Raw genomic sequence first — 21,709 nt, 5'->3', positions numbered from 1 at the left:
GAGAAAGAGCGTGAGAGAACAATACGGCGAGAGCGAGAGAGCACGAGAGAACGATACAGGGAGAGCGAGAGAACGATACGGGGAGTGAGAGCGAGAGAACAATAGGTGGAGAGAGAGAGCGTGAGAGAACGAGACTGGGTGAGAAGTGCGAGAGTACGGGACGGGGAGAGAGAGAGAGCGTGAGAGAACGCGACGGGGAGAGAGAGCGTGAGAGAACGATACAGGGAGAGCGAGAGAACGATACGGGGAGTGAGAGCGAGAGAACGATACGGGGAGTGAGAGCAAGAGAACGATACGTGGAGAGAGAGAGCGTGAGAGAACGAGACTGGGTGAGAAGTGCGAGAGTACGGGACGGGGAGAGAGCGAGCGAGAGAGAACGAGACGGGGAGAGAGCGAGCGAGAGAGAACGAGACGGAGAGAGAGAGAGCGAGAGAACGAGACGGAGAGAGAGGGAGTGAGGGAGAACGAGACGGGGAGAGAGGGAGTGAGGGAGAACGAGACGGGGAGAGAGATAGCGAGAGAACGAGATGGGGAGTGATAGAGCGAGAGAACAAGATGGGGGGAGAGAGAGTGAGACGGGGAGAGTGAGAGAGCGTGAGAGAATGAAACGGGGAGAGAGAGAGCGCTCAAACCAGATGGGGAGTGAGAGAGCGAGAGAACAAGATGGGGAGAGAGGGAGAGCGAGAGAGGACAAGACAGGGAGAGAGCGTGAGTGAACGGGACGGGGAGAGAGAGAGCGTGAGTGAACGAGATGGGGAGAGAGCTTGAGAGAACGAGACGAGGAGCGAGCGCGAGTGAATGAGACGGGGAGCAAGAGAACGAGATGGGGGGAGAGAGAACAAGATGGGGAGAGAGAGCACGAGAACGAGACGAGGAGAGAGAGAGCGATGGAACGAGACGGGGAGAGAGCGAAAGAGAATGAGATGGAGAGAGAGAGAACGAGACAGGGAGAGAGAGAGCGCGTGAACGAGACTGGAAGAGAATAAATGAGACCGGTAGAGAGCGCGAGAGAACGAGACGGGGAGTGAGGGAGAGCGAGAGAGAACAAGATGGGGAGAGAGAGAACGAGACGGGGAGAGAGAGAGCGATGGAACGAGACGGGGAGAGAGCGAGAGAGAATGAGACGGGGAGAGAGAGAACGAGACAGGGAGAGAGAGAGCGCGTGAACGTGACTGGGAGAGAAAAAATGAGACAGGTAGAGAGCGCGAGAGAACGAGATGGGGAGAGAGAGCGAGAGAACAAGCTGGGGAGAGATGGAAGAGAGAGAGCGAAGAAACGAGACGGGGAGCGAGAGGTCGCAAGAGAACGAGACGGGGAGAGCATGCGAGAATGAGACGGAGAGAGAGAGAGCGAGAGAACGAGACAGGAAGCCAGAGAGCGTGAGAGGACCAGACTGGGAGAGCGTGAGAGAACGAGACGGGGGGAGAGAGAGAGAGCGAGAGAATGAGACGGGGAGAGAGAACGAGACGGGGGGGGGGGGGAGAGAGACAGAGCGAGAGAGAACGAGACGGGGGGAGAGAGAGAGAGCGAGAGAATGAGACGGGGAGAGAGAATGAGACGGGGGGGGAGAGAGACAGAGCGAGAGAGAACGAGACGGGGGGAGAGAGAGCGAGTGTACGAGACGGGGAGAGAGAGTGCGAGAGAGAACGAGACGGGGAGAGAGAGTGCGAGAGAGAACGAGACGGGGAGAGAGAGTGCGAGAGAGAACGAGACTGGGAGAGAGAGTGCGAGAGAGAACAAGACGGGGAGAGAGAGAGAGAGAGCGTGAGAGAACGAGACGGGAGAGAGAGAGCGTGAGAGAACGAGACGGGAGAGAGAGAGCGTGAGAGAACGCGACGGGGAGAGAGAGAGTGAGAGAGAACGCAACGGGGAGAGAGAGAGAGAGAGAGAGAGCGCGAGAGAGAACGAGACGGGGAGAGAGAGAGAGCGAGAGAGAACGCGACGGGGAGAGAGAGCGAGAGAGAACGCAACGGGGAGAGAGAGAGCGAGAGAGAACGCGACGGAGAGAGAGAGCGAGAGAGAACGAGACGGGGAGTGAGAGAACGCGACGGGGAGAGGGAGAGAACGAGACGGGGAGTGAGAGCGAGAGAACGAGACGGGGAGCAAGAGAACGCGACGGGGAGAGAGAGAGCGAGAGAGAACGCGACGGGGAGAGAGAGAGCGAGAGAGAACGCAACGGGGAGAGAGAGTGAGAGAACGCGACGGGGAGAGAGACGGGGAGTGAGAGAACGCGACGGGGAGAGCGAGAGAACGAGACAGGGAGTGAGAGCGAGAGAACGAGACGGGGAGCAAGAGAACGAGATGGGGAGAGCGATCGAGAGAACGAGACGGGCAGTGAGAGAGCGCGAGAGAGAACGCGACGGGGAGAGAGAGAGAGTGAGAGAACGCGACGGGGAGAGAGAGAGAGTGAGAGAACGCGACGGGGAGAGAGAGAGAGTGAGAGAACGCGACGAAGAGAGAGAGAGAGAGAACGCGACGGGGAGTGAGAGAGCGAGAGAACGAGACGGGGAGCAAGAGAACGAGATGGGGAGAGCGAGCGCGAGAACGAGACTGGGAGAGAGAGAGCGAGAGAAGAAGACGGGGAGAGAGAGAGACCATGAGAACGAGATAGGGAGAGAGAGCGAGAGAGAACGAGACGGGGGGAGAGAGAGCGAGAGAATGAGACGGGGAGAGAGTGAGCGTGAGAGAATGAGACGGGGAGAGAGCGAGCGTGAGAGAATGAGACGGGGAGAGAGAGAGCGAGAGAGAACGAGACGGGGAGAGAGAGAGCGAGAGAACGAGACGGGGAGAGAGAACGAGACAACGAGACTGGGAGAGAATAAATGTGACAGGTAGAGAGCGCGAGAGAACGAGATGGGGAGAGAGTGTGAGAGAACAAGATGGGGAGAGACAGAGCGAGAGAGAATGAGAGGGAAGAGAGAGAGCGAGAGAACGAGACGGGGAGAGAGCGCGAGAGAACAAGATGGGGAGAGAGAGCACAAGAGAACAATACGGCGAGAGAGAGAGAGCACGAGAGCGATACGGAGAGAGAGAGAGCGAGAGAACGGGACGGGGGGGGGAGAGAGCGTGAGTGAACGGGACGGGGAGAGAGCGAGCGTGAGTAAACGGGACGGGGAGAGAGAGAGCATGAGTGAACGGGTTGGGGAGAGAGCTTGAGAGAACGAGACTAGGAGGGAGAGAGCGAGACGGGAAGATATAACGCGAGCGAACGAAACGGGGAGAGGGAGCACGAGAGAACGAGACTGGGAGGGAGCGAGCGAGAGAACGAGACTGGGAGCGAGAGCACGAGACGGGGAGAGAGCGCGAGAGAATGAGACAGGGAGAGCGTGAGAGAACGAGACGAGGAGAGAGCGCGCGAGAGAATGAGACAGGGAGAGCGCGCGAGAGAATGAGACAGGGAGAGCGCGCGAGAGAATGAGACAGGGAGAGCGCGCGAGAGAATGAGACAGGGAGAGCGCGCGAGAGAATGAGACAGGGAGAGCGCGAGAGAATGAGACAGGGAGAGCGCGAGAGAATGAGACAGGGAGAGCGCGAGAGAATGAGACAGGGAGAGCGCGAGAGAATGAGACGAGGAGAGAGGGAGCGAGAGAACGAGACTGGGAGAGAGAGAGCGCAAGAACGAGACTGGGAGAGAGAGAGCGCAAGAACGAGACTGGGAGAGAGAGAGCGCGAGAACGAGACTGGGAGAGAGAGAGCGCGAGAACGAGACTGGGAGAGAGAGAGCGCGAGAACGAGACTGGGAGAGAGAGAGCGCGAGAACGAGACTGGGAGAGAGAGAGCGAGAGAACGAGACAGGGAGAGAGCGCGCGAGAACGAGACAGGGCGAGCGTGAGCGAACGAGATGAAGAGAGAGGGGGAGAGAGAGAGCGAGAGAACGGGACGGGGGAAGAGAGAGCGTGAGTGAACGGGACGGGGAGAGAGAGAGCGTGAGTAAACGGGACGGGGAGAGAGAGAGCGTGAGTAAACGGGACGGGGAGAGAGAGAGCATGAGTGAACGGGACGGGGAGAGAGCTTGAGAGAACGAGACTAGGAGGGAGAGAGCGAGACTGGGAGGGAGCGAACGAGACTGGGAGGGAGCGAGCGAGAGAACGAGACTGGGAGAGAGAGCGAGAGAACAAGACGGGGAGCGAGAGAACGAGACGGGGAGAGAGAGCGAGAGAACAAGTCGGGGAGAGAGAGAGAGAGAAAGAGACGCGGAGAGAGAGAGAGAGCGCGAGAGAATGAGTCTGGGAAAGAGCGCGAGAGAATGTGACTGGGAGAGAGCGTGAGAGATTGTGACGGCGAGAGGGACGGGGGGAGAGAGAGCGTGAGTGAACGGGACGGGGAGCGAGAGAGCGTGAGAGAAAGAGATGGGGAGAGAGAACGAGACTGGGAGAGCGTGAGAACGAGATGGGGGGAGAGAGCGCGAGAGAACAAGACGGGGAGAGCGAGAGAGAGAGAGAAAGAGACAGGGAGAGAGAGAGAGAGCGCGAGAGAATGAGTCTGGGAAAGAGCGCGAGAGAATGTGACTGGGAAAGAGCGTGAGAGATTGTGACGGCGAGAGGGACGGGGGGAGAGAGAGCGTGAGTAAACGGGACGGGGAGAGAGAGAGCGTGAGTAAACGGGACGGGGAGAGAGAGAGCATGAGTGAACGGGACGGGGAGAGAGAGAGCGTGAGTGAACGGGACGGGGAGAGAGAGAGCATGAGTGAACGGGATGGGGAGAGAGCTTGAGAGAACGAGACTAGGAGGGAGAGAGCGAGACGGGAAGAGAGAACGCGAGCGAACGAAACGGGGAGAGGGAGCACGAGAGAACGAGACTGGGAGCGAGAGCGAGAGCACGAGACTGGGAGAGAGAGCGAGAGCACGAGACTGGGAGAGAGAGCGAGAGAACAAGTCGGGGAGAGAGAGAGCGTGAGAGAAAGAGATGGGGAGAGAGAACGAGACTGGGAGAGCGTGAGAACGAGATGGGGGGAGAGAGCGCGAGAGAACAAGACGGGGAGAGCGAGAGAGAGAGAGATAGAGACGGGGAGAGAGAGAGAGAGCGCGAGAGAATGAGTCTGGGAAAGAGCGCGAGAGAATGAGTCTGGGAAAGAGCGCGAGAGAATGAGTCTGGGAAAGAGCGCGAGAGAATGAGTCTGGGAAAGAGCGCGAGAGAATGAGTCTGGGAAAGAGCGCGAGAGAATGAGTCTGGGAAAGAGCGCGAGAGAATGAGTCTGGGAAAGAGCGCGAGAGAACGTGACTGAACGGGACGGGGAGAGAGAGAGCGTGAGTAAACGGGACGGGGAGAGAGAGAGCGTGAGTAAACGGGACGGGGAGAGAGAGAGCGTGAGTAAACGGGACGGGGAGAGAGAGAGCGTGAGTGAACGGGACGGGGAGAGAGAGAGCATGAGTGAACGGGATGGGGAGAGAGCTTGAGAGAACGAGACTAGGAGGGAGAGAGCGAGACGGGAAGAGAGAACGCGAGCGAACGAAACGGGGAGAGGGAGCACGAGAGAACGAGACTGGGAGGGAGCGAACGAGAGAACGAGACTAGGTGGGAGCGAGCGAGAGAACGAGACTGGGAGAGAGAGCGAGAGAACGAGACTGGGAGAGAGAGCGAGAGAACGAGACTGGGAGAGGGAGCGAGAGAACGAGACGGGGAGCGAGAGAGCGAGAGAACAAGACGGGGAGAGAGAGCGAGAGAGAAAGAGACGGGGAGAGAGAGAGAGCGCGAGAGAACGAGTCTGGGAAAGAGCGCGAGAGAACGTGACTGGGAGAGAGCGTGAGAGATTGAGACGGCGAGAGAGAGAGAGCGAGAGAACGAGACGGGGAGAGAGAGAGCGAGAGAACGAGACGGGGAGAGAGAGCGAGAGAACGAGACGAGAAGATAGAGCAAGAGAGAGAAAGAATGAGGCGGGGACAGAGCGCGAGAGAATGAGACGGGGAGTGAGAAAGCGTGAGAGAATGAGACTGGGAGTGAGAGAGAGAACGAGACTGGGAGAGAGAGCGTGAGAGAACGAGACGGGGAGAGAGCGTGAGAACGAGATGGGGAGAGAGAGAACGAGATGGGGAGAGAGGGGGAGAGAGAGAGCGAGAGAACAGGACGGTGAAAAAGAGAGCGTGAGTGAGCGAGATGGGGAGAGAGCTTTAGAGAACGAGACTGGGAGGAAGCGAGCGAGAGAACGAGACTGGGTGAGAGCACGAGAGAACGAGACTGGGAGAGCGTGAGAGAACGAGACGAGGAGAGAGAGGGAGCGAGAGCGAGGGAGAGAACGAGACGGGGAGAGAGCGCGAGAGAACGAGACTGGGAGAGCATGAGAGAATGAGACGAGGAGAGAGGGAGCAAGAGAACGAGACTGGGAGAGAGAGAGAGCTTGAGAACGGGACGGGGAGAGAGAGAGCGTGAGTGAACGGGACGGGGAGAGAGAGAGCGTGAGTGAACGGGACGGGGAGAGAGAGAGAGCGAGAGAACGGGACGGGGAGAGAGAGAGAGCGAGAGAACGGGACGGGGAGAGAGAGAGAGCGAGAGAACGGGACGGGGAGAGAGAGAGAGCGAGAGAACGGGACGGGGAGAGAGAGAGAGCGAGAGAACGGGACGGGGAGAGAGAGAGAGCGAGAGAACGGGACGGGGAGAGAGAGAGAGCGAGAGAACGGGACGGGGAGAGGGAGCACGAGAGAGAACGAGACTGGGAGAGAGAGTGCGAGAGAACGACACGGGGAGAGAGCGCGAGAGAATTAGACAGGGAGAGAGAGAGCGTGTGAGAATGACACGGGGAGAGAGAGAGAGAACGAGACGGGGAGAGGGAGCGAGAGAGAGAACGAGACTAGGGGAGAGAACGTGAGAGAACAAGACGGGGAGAGAGAGCGAGGGAGAGAACGGGACGGGGAGAGAGCGTGAGAGAATGAGACGGGGAGAGAGAGGGAGCGAGAGAACAAGACGGGGAGAGGGAGAGAGAGAGAGAACGAGACTGGGGGAGAGAACGTGAGAGAACGAGACGGGGAGAGAGAGAGAGCGTGAGTGAACGGGACGGGGAGAGAGAGAGAGCGTGAGTGAACGGGACGGGGTGAGAGAGAGCGTGAGTGAACGGGACGGGGTGAGAGAGAGCGTGAGTGAACGGGACGGGGTGAGAGAGAGCGTGAGTGAACGGGACGGGGAGAGAGAGAGCGTGAGTGAACGGGACGGGGAGAGAGAGAGCGTGAGTGAACGGGACGGGGAGAGAGAGAGCGTGAGTGAACGGGACGGAGAGAGAGAGAGCGTGAGTGAACGAGACGGGAAGAGAACGGGAGAGAACGAAACGGGGAGAGGGAGCATGAGAGAACGAGACTGGGAGAGAGAGCGCGAGAGAACGACACGGGGAGAGAGCGCGAGAGAACGACACGGGGAGAGAGCGCGAGAGAACGTGACGGGGAGAGAGCGCGAGAGAACGTGACTGGGAGAGAGCGCGAGAGAACGTGACTGGGAGAGAGCGCGAGAGAATGAGATGGGGGGAGAGAGAGAGCGCGAGAACGAGACTGGGAGAGAAAGAATGAGGCGGGGAGAGAGCGCGAGAGAATGAGACGGGGAGTTAGAGAGCGCGAGAGAATGAGACGGGGAGTGAGAAAGCGTGAGAATGAGACTGGGAGAGAGCGTGAGAGAACGAGACTGGGAGAGAGAGAGCGTGAGAGAACGAGACTGGGAGAGAGAGAGCGTGAGAGAACGAGACTGGGAGAGAGAGAGCGTGAGAGAACGAGACTGGGAGAGAACGCGAGAGAACGTGACTGGGAGAGAGAGAGAGCGCGAGAGAATGAGACGGGGAGAGAGAGAGCGCGAGAGAATGAGACGGGGAGAGAGAGAGAGCGAGAGAATGAGACGGGGAGAGAGAGAGCGCGAGAGAACGAGACAAGGAGAGAGAGAGCGAGAGAACGAGACGGGGAGAGGGAACGCGAGAGAACGAGACGGGGAGAGAGAGCGTGAGAGAACGAGACGGGGAGAGAGAGAGCGGGTGAACGAGACAAGGAGAGAGTATGAGAGAACAAGACGGGGAGAGTGAGAGAGAGCGAGAACGAGATGGGGAGAGAGCTTGAGAGAACAAGACTAGGAGAGAGAGAGAGTGAGAGAATGAGATGGGGGGAGAGAGAGCGAGAGAGTGAGCGCGAGAATGAGACTGGGAGAGAAAGAATGAGATGGGGAGAGAGCGCGAGAGAACGAGACGGGGAGTGAAAAAGCGTGAGAGAACGAGACGGGGAGAGAGAGAGAGTGAGAGAACAAGATTGGGAGAGAGAGAGAGAGAGCGAAAGCATGAGATGGGGAGAGAGAGCTTGAGAGAACAAGACTAGGAGAGAGCGCGAGAGAACGAGACGGGGAGAGGGAGCGTGAGAGAACGAGACGGGGAGAGGGAGCGTGAGAGAACGAGACGGGGAGAGAGAGCGTGAGAGAACGAGACGGGGAGAGAGAGAGCGGGTGAACGAGACAAGGAGAGAGTATGAGAGAACAAGACGGGGAGAGTGAGAGAGTGAGTGAATGAGACGGGGGGAGAGAGAGAGAGCGAGAGAACGAGACTGGGAGAGAACGCGAGAGAACGTGACTGGGAGAGAGAGAGAGCGCGAGAGAATGAGACGGGGAGAGAGAGAGCGCGAGAGAATGAGACGGGGGGAGAGAGAGAGAGCGAGAGAATGAGACGGGGAGAGAGAGAGCACGAGAGAACGAGACAAGGAGAGAGAGAGTGAGAGAACGAGACGGGGAGGGAGAGAGCGAGAGAGAATGAGATGGGGGGAGAGAGAGCGAGAGAGTGAGCGCGAGAATGAGACTGGGAGAGAAAGAATGAGATGGGGAGAGAGCGCGAGAGAACGAGACGGAGAGAATATGAGAGAACGAGACGGGGAGAGAGAGAGAGTGAGAGAACAAGATTGGGAGAGAGAGAGAGAGAGCGAAAGCATGAGATGGGGAGAGAGAGCTTGAGAGAACAAGACTAGGAGAGAGCGCGAGAGAACGAGACGGGGAGTGGGAACGCGAGAGAACGAGACGGGGAGAGAGAGCGTGAGAGAACGAGACGGGGAGAGAGAGAGCGGGTGAACGAGACAAGGAGAGAGTATGAGAGAACAAGACGGGGAGAGTGAGAGAGAGCGAGAACGAGATGGGGAGAGAGCTTGAGAGAACAAGACTAGGAGAGAGAGAGAGTGAGTGAATGAGATGGGGAGAGAGAGCGAGAGAACGAGACGGGGAGAGAGAACGCGAGAGAACGAAACGGGGAGAGAGAGAGCGAGAGAACGAGACTCGGAGAGAGCGTGAGATAATGAGACGGGGAGAGAGAGCAAGAGAACAACACGAGGAGCGAGAGCGAGGGAGCGAGACGGGGCAGCACAGTGGCGCAGTGGTTAGCACCGCAGCCTCACAGCTCCAGGGACCCGGGTTCGATTCTGGGTACTGCCTGTACGGAGTTTGCAAGTTCTCCCTGTGTCCGCGTGGGTTTCCTCCGGGTGCTCCGGTTTCCTCCCACAGCCAAAGACTTGCAGGTTGATAGGTAAATTGGCCATTATAAATTGTCCCTAGTATAGATAGGTGGTGGGAGAATTGAGGGATGGTGGGGATGTGGTAGGAATATGGGATTAATGTAGGATTAGTATAAATGGGTGGTTGATGGTCAGCGCAGACTCGGTGGGCCGAAGGGCCTGTTTCAGTGCTGTATCTCTAAATAAAAAATAAATAAAAAATGAATGAGATGGGGAGACAGGGTGGAGACAGGAAGTGAGATTGAGAGGGAGGAGAGAGTGAGGGAACGTCACAGAGAGAGAGAGAGAGAGAATGAGACAAGGAGGGAGAGTAAGAGAATGAAAAGGGGGAGAGAGAGTGAGGGAGGAGACGGGGAGAGAGAGAGTGAGAGAACGTCACGTAGAGGGAGGAGACAGAGACCGACAGAGAGAGGGTAGGAGTCCCAGAGAAAGAGAGGGAGGAGAGTGGGAGTTGCCAGAGAGAGAGAGAGAGAGAGACAGCCGGAGGGGTAATGGAGAGAGACTGAGCCACTTTCTGTGACCTGTGCTGTGAATATCAACTCCGAGCCCTGTTGTATTCCAGGAGTGAAGGTGATTTTCCGCGTGGCTCTTGTCCTCCTCAAAATCAGCCTGGGATCCTCGGAAAAGCTGAAGGACTGTCAGGGGTTGGTTGAGACTCTGGAAAAGCTAAGGAACATCCCACCCAGATTCCTGCAGGAGAACGTTATCATCCATGAGGTAAGTGGGAGAGCTGGGATGCTGCAAACTGCGGGAATGTGTTACACCGAAAGTTATAGTGTGTGTGTGTGTGTACCACAGTGAGAGCACATGGTCCTGTATACACACCCTCTATGTGTGTGTGTGTACCACAGTGAGAGCACATGGTCCTGTATACACACCCTCTATGTGTGTGTGTGTGTGTGTGTACCACAGTGAGAGCACATGGTCCTGTATACACACCCTCTATGTGTGTGTGTGTACCACAGTGAGAGCACATGGTCCTGTATACACACCCTCTATGTGTGTGTGTGTGTGTGTGTACCACAGTGAGAGCACATGGTCCTGTATACACACCCTCTATGTGTGTGTGTGTACCACAGTGAGAGCACATGGTCCTGTATACACACCCTCTATGTGTGTGTGTGTACCACAGTGAGAGCACATGGTCCTCTGTACACACCCTCTATGTGTGTGTGTGTGTGTGTGTGTGTACCACAGTGAGAGCACATGGTCCTGTATACACACCCTCTATGTGTGTGTGTGTACCACAGTGAGAGCACATGGTCCTCTATACACACCCTCTATGTGTGTGTGTGTACCACAGTGAGAGCACATGGTCCTCTATACACACCCTCTATGTGTATGTGTGTGTGTACCACAGTGAGAGCACATGGTCCTCTATACACACCCTCTATGTGTGTGTGTGTACCACAGTGAGAGCACATGGTCCTGTATACACACCCTCTATGTGTGTGTGTGTACCACAGTGAGAGCACATGGTCCTGTATACACACCCTCTATGTGTGTGTGTGTGTGTACCACAGTGAGAGCACATGGTCCTCTATACACACCCTCTATGTGTGTGTGTGTACCACAGTGAGAGCACATGGTCCTGTATACACACCCTCTATGTGTGTGTGTGTGTGTACCACAGTGAGAGCACATGGTCCTGTATACACACCCTCTATGTGTGTGTGTGTACCACAGTGAGAGCACATGGTCCTGTATACACACCCTCTATGTGTGTGTGTGTGTGTGTACCACAGTGAGAGCACATGGTCCTCTATACACACCCTCTATGTGTGTGTGTGTACCACAGTGAGAGCACATGGTCCTGTATACACACCCTCTATGTGTGTGTGTGTACCACAGTGAGAGCACATGGTCCTGTATACACACCCTCTATGTGTGTGTGTGTACCACAGTGAGAGCACATGGTCCTGTATACACACCCTCTATGTGTGTGTGTGTGTGTACCACAGTGAGAGCACATGGTCCTGTATACACACCCTCTATGTGTGTGTGTGTACCACAGTGAGAGCACATGGTCCTCTATACACACCCTCTATGTGTGTGTGTGTACCACAGTGAGAGCACATGGTCCTGTATACACACCCTCTATGTGTGTGTGTGTGTGTGTACCACAGCGAGGACACACGGTCTTGTACACACACTTTGTCTTTCTGACTCTCTCTCTTTCACCCCTCTGTGTGTGTGTGCCCCTCTCCCCCTCCCCCCTCTGTCCCTCTCCCTCTCTCTCCCCTCTCTGTCTTTCTCTCTCTCCATCTGTCTCTCTCCGTCGGCCCCTCTCTGCGGCTTCAAGGGGATTTGGACAGACTTAGTGAGTGGGCAGGAACGTGGCAGATGGAATATAATGTGGATAAGTGTGAGGTTATCCACTTTGGTAGGCGGAACAGATGTGCAGAGTATTTCTTAAATGGTAAGAGATTAGAAAGTGTAGATACACAAAGGGACCTGGGTGTCCTTGTCAATAAGTCACTGAAAGCTAGCATGCAGGTGCAGCAAGCAATTCGGAAGGCTAATGTTATGTTAGTCTTTATCACAAGAGGATTTGAGTACAGGAGGAGTGAAGTCTTGCTTCAATTATATAGAACCTTGGTTAGACCGCACCTGGAATACTGTGTGCAGCTTTGGTCCCCTTACCTTAGGAAGGATATTATTGTCATTGAGGGAGTGCAACGAAGGTTCACCAGACTTGTTGCCGGAATGACGGGACTGTCCTATGGAGAGATATTGGGGAAACTGGCCCTATATTCTCTCGAGTTTCGAAGAATGAGAGGTGATCTCATTGAAACCTACAAAATACTGAAAGCGATAGACAGGGTAGATGCAGATAAGATGTTTCTCCTGGTTGGGGAGTCTAGAACCAGGGGACACAATTTCAAAATAAGGGGGAAGCCACTCAGGACAGAGATGCGGAGAAATTTCTTTACTCAGGATTGTGAATCTTTGGAATTCTCTACTCCAGAGGGCTGTGGAAGCTCAGTCATTGAGTATGTTTAAAGCAGAGATTTCTGAATACAAATGATATAAAGGGGATATGAGGATAGTGTAGGGAAAAAGGTATTGAAGTGGATGATCAGTCATGATCATATTGAATGGCGGGGTAGGCTCGATGGGCTGAATGGCCTACTCCTGCTCCTATGTTCCTATGCCCTCCCTCGCTCTCTCTCTCTCACTCTCTGTCTGTCTCTCTCAGTCTGGTGCACACGTTGTCTTGTATACTTATTTTAATCTTTCCTGGGATGTGGGCGTCACTGGCCAGGCCAGCATTTATTGCCCATCCCTAATTGCCCTTGAGAAGGTGGTGCTGAGCTGCCTTCTTGAACCGCTGCAGTCCATGTGGGGTAGGTATACCCACAGTGCTGTTAGGAAGGGAGTTCCAGGATTTTGACCCAGCGACAGTGAAGGAACAGAGATATAGTTCCAAGTCAGGATGGTGTGTGACTTGGAGGGGAACTTGCAGGTGGTGGTGTTCCCATGTATTTGCTGCCCTTGTCCTTCTAGTTGGTAGAGGTCGCGGGTTTGGAAGGTGCTGTCGAAGGAGCCTTGGTGCATTGCTGCAGTGCATCTTGTAGATGGTACACACTGCTGCCACTGTGCGTCGGTGGTGGAGGGAGTGAATTCTCTCCCTGTATTCATTGTCTCTCTCTCTCTGTCTACAGATCAGTGAATTGGCCATTTCACAGAGAGACATCGAGCGGGAAGGCGCCAGGCAGCTGAAGAAATGGCGGAAGGCACGCGGTGATCTCCGGAACCCGCCCAGGCGCCGGCTGTTCGGGGCGCGGGAGGTCCACGAGCATTGGCGCTGCCGAAATCCCACGGCACGGCGGGAGGAGGACTTGGCGACGGGGCCGGGAATGCCGACGATTGTGGTGTGCGAGGCCCCGCCTCCCGGCCGTCCACCGTCCGGGAAGAAGGAGGAGGAGGAGGAAGAGGAGCGGAGGAGGAGGAGGAGGGAGACGGAGGGGCAAAGGCCTCGGAACCAGCCTGCAGCCAGATCCCGAACGTTTTACGTCCAGCGCAGGTCAAAGGCACCCCCGGTCCCGGTCAGGAGGGACGGGACGAAGGCCGGAGATGAGGGAGAGTCACCGAGGCCCAAGCGCAACTCTGAGCCCCTCATCGTGGACACATACTTCTGAGCGAGGCCCGGGAGCGAGAGGGAAGGGCCGAGGGTTTGACGGCAGGAAATAGGCCCTCGTCCTAACCACTCGATGGCCAGCAAACACCGGGAATGCCAAAGACTTGGGACGCCTCAGGATCCCCTGAAATTGCGGAACCGCACTTATGTGATTACCCGGGACACCGGAGGGGTCTCCCGTTAACCTGCCCTCGAGCATCACCCACCTCTGCTCTCCCTCCTCCGACAGAAATTCTCATCACCCCTCTGTCTTCCTCTGAGGGGGTGCTGCACTGTAGGAGGGTCAGTACTGAGGGAGTGTCGCACTGTCGAAGGGTCAGTACTGAGGGAGTGCCGCACTGTTTGCTGTTTGTGGGATCTTGCTTTCTGCAAATTGGTGACCTAGTTTCCTACATTTCAAATAAACTCTTCATTGGTTGTCGAGCAACAAAGGAGAGGGTGACCTCCCAACCCTAACCCCTGACCTTGACTCTGACCATACAGCAGCCAGACCTGGTGCCTGGGCTGGAGACTGTCAACAAGATGCAGCCTCCATATTGTGAAGCTGTTGACTATCACATGATAAATGTTTGCTTAGGAAGAATTGTCAATAAAAGTACTGGCTCTAAAATTAACCATCTCTTTTCATTTGGGGGCAAAGGCCAGCCACTGACCTTTCGCCTCTGGGTAACCCTTGCCCTCTGAGCTGTCAGTGGCAGAAGCGAGGCCGTAACCAGTGTGTATTTTACTGCATTTGCTGATTGAACATTAGATGGCACTTGTATAATGCGGCAATTGCACTCCAGGTGACCTGGATTCTCATTGAGTATGGACCCCTGTTCCTCATTGGCCTCTGTTCAACTTTGACCCTAAGAACCAGTGAAAATTGTGTAGTGCGGTGATTATTGTGGGATAATTCCGCTCCGAGAACAGACCGCCAGTTTAAATTTTTACACGTTTATTCAAACCGGGGGAGGTTTTCTCAAAGTTGTGATTGGATACAAATAAGTCGTAAACTTGGATCCATTGAATAGTGTTGTTTTATCCCCTAACACAGAACATTCTGGAATATCTATCCCCACCCACCCACCCTCCCCCACAAACGTGAACAGGAGGAGGCCATTCAGCCCCTCTCGAGCCTGTCCCTCCATTCAATCAGATGATGGCCGATCTGTATCTTCACTCCATCCACCCATCTTGGACTCCTTACCCCCCACCACCCGTGTCTTGCAAAAACACATCGCTCTCCGATTTGAGCTGATTAATTGAACCAACGCCTGTGGCTTTTTTGTGGGAGGAAAGGCTTTCCTAAACGTCTCTCCTGAATTAAGCTCATGTCCCCCTTGTCCTGGACTCTTCTCTGTCTCTCTAACCCCCTCAACGGTTTCGAAACGCCTGGAAAACCCTCAATGACATCAGAGAGTACAAGGCCAGTTTATAATGTCCCGCCAAGTTAAGTGACACAGTAGCTACCGGAGAACGGGTGCAGAACGTTGCAAAGGGACATTCTCGATGAGGGAAGTGGGCAAGTCAGCGGAAAATGCAGTTTAGCAGGTGAGAGCGGAGATTTACACAGAATGGTTCCAGGGATTGGGGGATTTGAGTTACGAGGTTAGGTTGGAAAAGCTGGGGTTGTTCTCCTTAGAGCAAAGGAGATTGAGGGGTGATTTAATAGAGATGTACAAGATACTGACAGGTTTAGAGAAGTTAAACAAGGAAAAACTGTTCCCATTAACTGATGGTACAAGGACTGGGAGACACAGATTGAAGGTTTTGGGTAAGAGATGTGGTGGGGGGTGGGTGGGTGAAGGGATGTGAGGGAGAACTTTTTTTACACAGTGGGTGGTAATGATCTGGAACTCGCTGCCCACGAGGGAGGTGGAAGCTGAGATTAATGATTTCAAAAAGGAAACTGGATGGGTCATTGAGGGTAATTAACTTGCAGGGCTCCGGGGGGCGAGCGGGCGAGCGGGACTGAGTGGATTGTGCTGCAGCGGGCCAGCGTGGACTCGAAGGGCCAAATGGCCCCCTTCTGTGCGTTTGTGACTCCACATCAGTCTTGGTGGGGACGAAGGGCAGTTCCCCCAGAATGATAACGAGGGGCTTAAAAGGGTTAAACTCCGAGGACAGACTGGGCTGGTACTCCCTCGAGCATCGAAGACTGAGGGGGGGTGACCGAAACGAGGGGTTTAGGACGATCAAAGGATTCGATCGGGTCGATAGAGAGGAACTATTTCCTCGGGTGGGGGAGTCCAGAACAAGGGGGCAGAACCTTAACCTTCGAGCCAGGGCGTTGAGGGGCGATGTCGGGAAGTATTTCTTCACACAAAGGGGAGTGGGAATCTGGAACGCTCTTCCCTCTCCAAGCTGTTGAGGCTTCGAGACATTTCAAACCTGAGGTGGGTAGATTTGGGTTCGGGAGGCAGGTAGATGGAGTTATGACTATGTTTCTGATGTCCTTATCCGTTGAGGGGCCGAATGGCTGTCCCCTGTTGCCATGGAAACAGGCTTGAGAGGGGAGGGAGGGCCCATGAGGCCTACTCCTGTTCCTCGGCAACTATTACCTCAACTAGAGGTTCACAACCTCCCCTGCACAACCCCCCACCCCCCCCCCCCTCCAACCCCCGTCTGAGCCCGGTTTGACCTACCAGTTGACAAGGTCCCGGAAGTAGGCCCAAAGCCTCATTTTCCAGAGGCTGACGCCCATGTTCCCCATGTACTGCATCTCGGGGGTGAGCATGGCATTGCAGATCTCGCGGTAGGGCTCCTCGACCTCCTGCTTGCGGTTGTAGCCCACGATGGTCTGCTTGCCGGCCGGCTGCCAGGGCCGGAAGGCCGCCTCGCGCACGTGGGCCGCCCCCACGGGGCCCCCGCCCTCGATGCAGGCCGCCACCATCTGGGCGTTGAGCCAGCGCAGCTCCGCCACCTCCCAGGCCATGCGGCCGCGGCCGAAGATCTCCACCTTGCGCCAGAAGGTGCGGTTGAAGTGCGCGTAGAGGAGGGCGTCGATCTGGTTCCAGGCCTGCGCCTGGGCCTCCAGGGCGGGGTCCGGGGGGGCCACGGCGGAGGCCTCCCGCGCGTTGAGGGGGAAGTACAGCACGTCCTCCAGCTCCCAGCAGAGCAGGTCCTTCAGGAGGACGAGGGACTCATCGAAGTATTCCAGCAACATCACCAAGGCGAACTGGCCCTCCAACTCCTACAATTACAGAATCAGAGAATGGGTTACCACACGGGAGGAGGAGGCCCTTCGGCCCGTCCTGTCAGTGTCGGCCTCTCCGCAAGAGCAACTCACCTCGTCCCACTCCCCCAGCCTTCTCCCCGTATCCCTGCACATTCTTTCTCTCCACACAATTCTCCAATTGCCTTTTGAAAGCCTCGATTGAATCTGCCTCCACCACACTCTCAGACAGTACATTCCGGATCCTAAACACTCACTGCGGAAAAATGTTTTTCCTCATGTCACCTCTGCTTCTCTCACCAATCACCTTCAATCGGTGTCCTCTGGTTCTCGACCCCTCCGCCAACGGGAACAGTTTCTCTCTATCAACTCTGTCCAGAACCCCCTCGTGATTTTGAACACCTCGATCAAATCTCCTCTCAACCTCCACTTCTCCAAGGAGAACAATCCCAGCTTCCCCAATCTATCCACGGAACGGAAATCCCTCATCCCTGGAACCATTATCGTGAATCTTTCCTGCACCCTCTCTAACGCCTTCACATCCTTCCTAAAGTGCGGTGCCCAGAACTGGACACAATACTCCAGTTGAGGCCGAATGAGTGTCTTGTACAAGTTCAACATAACTCCCTTCTTTTTGTATCGATGTCTCTATTTATAAAGCTCAGGATCCCGTAGGCTTTATTAACCACTTTCTCAACCTGTCCTGACACCTTCAGTGATTTGTGTACATTTACCCCCAGGTCCCTCTGCTCCTGCACCACTTCTTCCACAATTGTACCCTTTCAGTTCTTCCCACCAAAATGTATCACACACACTTCTCTCTGTTAAACTGTATCTGCCGCTTGTCTGCCCACTCCCCCAGCCTGTTTTATGTCCTCCACACTATTATTATCCTCCCCTCAGTTCACAATACTTCCAAGTTTGCAGTCACCTGAAAGATGTCCTGCAGGACTGGGTCGAGGGGATTCATGTCTTTGTCAAAGCCCAGGTCGAAGAACTGGAGGTTGCGGAGGTAGTGGCTGTTGAAGGACCCTGGGCTGTAGTAGGCCCGGGGGTCACGCAGGAAGGAGGCCATCTTGTCCGGGCCCGGGATGCGCCACGTCAAGGGGATGGTGGGGGCGTAGTAATGGAAGCTGGACTCGAAGAGGTGGGCGGGCTGCCGCAGGATGGTGAAGTAGACCCTCTCGGTGGGCAGCAGCTGCCTCACCTCGGCCGCGTTGAACCGCATGTGGTTGGCGATGACGTTGTAGCAGGCCGTGGGGGTGTGGCCTGCGATGGCGTGGCGATCGAAGGGCTCCGGGTAGTTGAAGTCGTTGCGGCCTGACGGGAAGGCGAACTTCAGCTGGTGCTTCTCGCCGTAGCGGAAGAGAATGTTGAGCACGGTGCTGCTGCCCGCCTTGTGCATCTTCAGGAACATGAGGTCCCAGCGAGGAGAGCACGGAACAGCGGTTTGGTGGCTGGCAGGCTTAGCTTGGCGAGAGCAGGTCCTCGGGAGAGGGTTACTAGGGCAGGTGAACAGGATAAATGTCCAACGTAATTCCAGAAAGCTTCCCCGGACAATACCCCAAACCTTGTGCCCTCCGGAGCCATCCGCTCGTTTTTAACCTCCAGCTGCCCCGAATCCAAACACACACCCAAACCCATTCACTCTGAACATCCATGATCATTATAATCTCCTCCAGCCCCTACACCCCTCCCTATCTCTGTAACCTCCTACAGCCCCTACACCCCTCCCTATCTCTGTAACCTCCTACAGCCCCTACACCCCTCCCTATCTCTGTAACCTCCTCCAGCCCCTACACCCCTCCCTATCTCTGTAACCTCCTCCAGCCCCTACACCCCTCCCTATCTCTGTAACCTCCTCCAGCCCCTACACCCCTCCATATCTCTGTAACCTCCTCCAGCCCCGACACCCCTCCCTATCTCTGTAACCTCCTCCAGCCCCTACACCCCTCCCTATCTCTGTAACCTCCTCCAGCCCCTACACCCCTCCCTATCTCTGTAACCTCCTCCAGCCCCTACACCCCTCCCGATCTCTGTAACCTCCTCCAGCCCCTACACCCCTCCATATCTCTGTAACCTCCTCCAGCCCCTACACCCCTCCCTATCTCTGTAACCACCTCCAGCCCCTATACCCCTCCCAATCTCTGTAACCTCCTCCAGCCCCTTCACCCCTCCCTATCTCTGTAACCTCCTCCAGCCCCTACACCCCTCCCTATCTCTGTAACCTCCTCCAGCCCCTACACCCCTCCCTATCTCTGTAACCTCCTCCAGCCCCTACACCCCTCCCTATCTCTGTAACCTCCGCCAGCGCCTACACCCCTCCCTATCTCTGTAATCTCCTCCAGCCCCTACACCCCTCCCTATCTCTGTAACCTCCTCCAGCCTCGACAACACTCCCTATCTCTGTATCCTCCAGCCCCTACACCCCTCCCTATCTCTGAAACCTCCTCCAGCCCCCAAACACTCCCTATCTCTGTAACCTCCGCCAGCCCCTACACCCCTCCCTATCTCTGTAACCACCTCCAGCCCCTATACCCCTCCCAATCTCTGTAACCTCCTCCAGCCCCTTCACTCCTCCCTAACTCTGTAACCTCCTCCGGCCCCTACACCCCTCCCTATCTCTGTAACCTCCTCCAGCCCCTACACCCCTCCCTATCTCTGTAACCTCCTCCAGCCCCTACACCCCTCCCTATCTCTGTAACCTCCTCCAGCCCCTACACCCCTCCCTATCTCTGTAACCTCCTCCAGCCCCTACACCCCTCCCTATCTCTGTAATCTCCTCCAGCCCCTACACCCCTCCCTATCTCTGTAACCTCCTCCAGCCCCTACAACACTCCGAGATCTCTGTAACCTCCTCCAGCCTCGACAACACTCCCTATCTCTGTATCCTCCAGCCCCTACACCCCTCCCTATCTCTGAAACCTCCTCCAGCCCCCAAACACTCCCTATCTCTGTAACCTCCGCCAGCCCCTACACCCCTCCCTATCTCTGTTACCACCTCCAGCCCCTATACCCCTCCCAATCTCTGTAACCTCCTCCAGCCCCTTCACTCCTCCCTAACTCTGTAACCTCCTCCGGCCCCTACACCCCTCCCTATCTCTGTAACCTCCTCCAGCCCCTACACCCCTCCCTATCTCTGTAACCTCCTCCAGCCCCTACACCCCTCCCTATCTCTGTAACCTCCTCCAGCCCCTACACCCCTCCCTATCTCTGTAACCTCCTCCAGCCCCTACACCCCTCCCTATCTCTGTAACCTCCTCCAGCCCCGACACCCCTCCCTATCTCTGTAATCTCCTCCAGCCCCTACACCCCTCCCTATCTCTGTAATCTCCTCCAGCCCCTACACCCCTCCCTATCTCTGTAACCTCCTCCAGCCCCTACACCCCTCCCTATCTCTGTAACCTCCTCCAGCCCCTACACCCCTCCCTATCTCTGTAACCTCCTCCAGCCCCTATTCTCCTCCCTACATCTGTAACCTCCTCCAGCTACTACAACACTCCCTATCTCTGTAACCTCCTCCAGCCCCCAAAACCGTCCCAATCTCCAGAAACTCCTCTAGCCCCTACACCCCTCCCTATCTCTGTAACCTCCTCCAGCCCCGAGACCCCTCCCTATCACTGGAACCTCCTCCAAGCCTCTATCGCCGGCTCTATATCTGCAACTCCTCCAGAGAGAACCTGAGGCTCAGGGACCCTGTTTAAAGAGGGAGTTTCTCCATGGGGGACCCTGTTTAAAGAGGGAGTCTCTCTGACGGGGACCCTGTTTATAGAGGGAGTCTCTCCGTCGGGGACCCTGTTCAAAGAGGGGGTCTCTCCTTCAAGTTTTCCGAGTTCTATCACTCCGGCACCCCACCCCACCCCACCCCACGCCCCAGCTCTCGTCCTCCATTGTTCTCCCCACTTACGGCCTCACTCCCACCTCTATCTCTCCCGTCCTATGTCGTTGCTTCACCCTCCTCCATCCACACTCTCCCACACACACTCGACCACTCGCTGACCTACCTGGCTGAGGAAATGCTGTAAAAGAGCATGAGCATGGAGACGAAGAACACCGAGAGAAGGAGCAGTGCATGGTGCATTAACTTCCACCGACAGGGACAAGACCTCAGGCAGCGTTCCATCACCAACATTGTCTCTCTGGAAACACAAGGCAGAGCGAAGGCAGTAAGAGTGATAGCAAAAAACAATTTGCTCAGGTACCCAGAACCCTCTCACAGTCCAGGTTCACTGAGAAACATTGTCAGTACTGAGGGAGTGCTGCAAAGTCAGAGGGTCAGTACTGAGGGAGTGCTGCACTGTGGGAGGGTCAGTACTGAGGGAGTGCTGCACTGTCAGAGGGTCAGTACTGAGGGAGCGCTGCACTGTCAGAGGATCAGTACTGAGGGAGTGCTGCACTGTCAGAGGGTCAGTACTGAGAGAGTGCTGCACTGTCAGAGGATCAGTACTGAGGGAGTGCTGCACTGTCAGAGGGTCAGCACTGAGGGAGTGCTGCACTGTCAGAGGGTCAGTACTGAGGGAGCGCTGCACTGTCAGAGGGTCAGTACTGAGGGAGTGCTGCACTGTCAGAGGGTCAGTACTGAGGGAGTGCTGCACTGGCGGAGGGTCAGTACTGAGGGAGTGCTGCACTGTCAGAGGGTCAGTACTGAGGGAGTGCTGCACTGGCGGAGGGTCAGTACTGAGGGAGTGCTGCACTGTCAGAGGGTCAGTACTGAGGGAGTGCTGCACTGTTGGATGGAATTGTGTAAACACAGGTAAGTACAGCACAGGGTTACACACAGAGTAAAGTGAAAAGAAAGAAAATGATTAATAATTATTATTACAGCTGAAATCGAATAAGTGACGGTGATTGTAATTAATTATTATTACTGACGTTACACCCGATGTCGAGTCAGTGACTGTGATTATAATTAATTATTATTACTGACGTTACACCCGATATCGAGTCAGTGACGGTGATTGT

The 21,709-nt window shown here is 55.7% G+C and overlaps 2 protein-coding genes across 2 annotated transcripts; one reads left to right on the top strand and one right to left on the bottom strand.

The window, feature by feature from the left end:
• The first annotated feature begins 1,217 nt into the window (after nt 1–1,217).
• Nucleotides 1,218–14,204, top strand: LOC137366780 (TBC1 domain family member 10B-like). The gene is made up of 3 exons (XM_068028416.1): nt 1,218–1,403; nt 9,951–10,166; nt 13,115–14,204. The coding sequence occupies exons 1-3, from the start codon at nt 1,218–1,220 to the stop codon at nt 13,589–13,591; spliced, it is 879 nt and encodes a 292-aa protein (XP_067884517.1). The 3' UTR covers nt 13,592–14,204.
• Nucleotides 14,205–16,213: 2,009 nt separating this feature from the next.
• LOC137366779 (galactosylceramide sulfotransferase-like) lies at nt 16,214–20,879 on the bottom strand. Its single transcript, XM_068028415.1, has 3 exons — nt 20,752–20,879; nt 17,679–18,249; nt 16,214–16,765 (listed from the first exon to the last, which is right to left on the bottom strand). Exons 1-3 carry the CDS (start codon nt 20,877–20,879, stop codon nt 16,214–16,216), a joined length of 1,251 nt encoding a protein of 416 aa, XP_067884516.1.
• Nucleotides 20,880–21,709: the final 830 nt, after the last annotated feature.

This window comes from Heterodontus francisci, unplaced genomic scaffold, assembly GCF_036365525.1.
Source record: "Heterodontus francisci isolate sHetFra1 unplaced genomic scaffold, sHetFra1.hap1 HAP1_SCAFFOLD_1556, whole genome shotgun sequence".
In the NCBI taxonomy this organism is placed as follows: Eukaryota; Metazoa; Chordata; class Chondrichthyes; order Heterodontiformes; family Heterodontidae; genus Heterodontus; species Heterodontus francisci.
The sequence above is the reverse complement of the archived record's forward strand: the minus strand, read 5'-3'. Positions and strand labels throughout refer to the sequence as shown.

What these genes read in the sequence shown, in the direction of transcription:
- LOC137366780 (XM_068028416.1), top strand. Translation starts at nt 1,218, where the DNA reads ATGGGGAGAGAGAGCGAGAGAACAAGCTGGGGAGAGATGGAAGAGAGA. An exon ending in GAGGACCAGACTGGGAGAGC is followed by an intron (nt 1,404 to 9,950) that starts GTGAGAGAACGA and finishes TAATGGAGAGAG; the next exon opens with ACTGAGCCACTTTCTGTGAC. An exon ending in AGAACGTTATCATCCATGAG is followed by an intron (nt 10,167 to 13,114) that starts GTAAGTGGGAGA and finishes CTCTGTCTACAG; the next exon opens with ATCAGTGAATTGGCCATTTC.
- LOC137366779 (XM_068028415.1), bottom strand. Translation starts at nt 20,879, where the DNA reads ATGTTGGTGATGGAACGCTGCCTGAGGTCTTGTCCCTGTCGGTGGAAG. An exon ending in TACAGCATTTCCTCAGCCAG is followed by an intron (nt 18,250 to 20,751) that starts GTAGGTCAGCGA and finishes CACCTGCCCTAG; the next exon opens with TAACCCTCTCCCGAGGACCT. An exon ending in TCCTGCAGGACATCTTTCAG is followed by an intron (nt 16,766 to 17,678) that starts GTGACTGCAAAC and finishes CTGTAATTGTAG; the next exon opens with GAGTTGGAGGGCCAGTTCGC.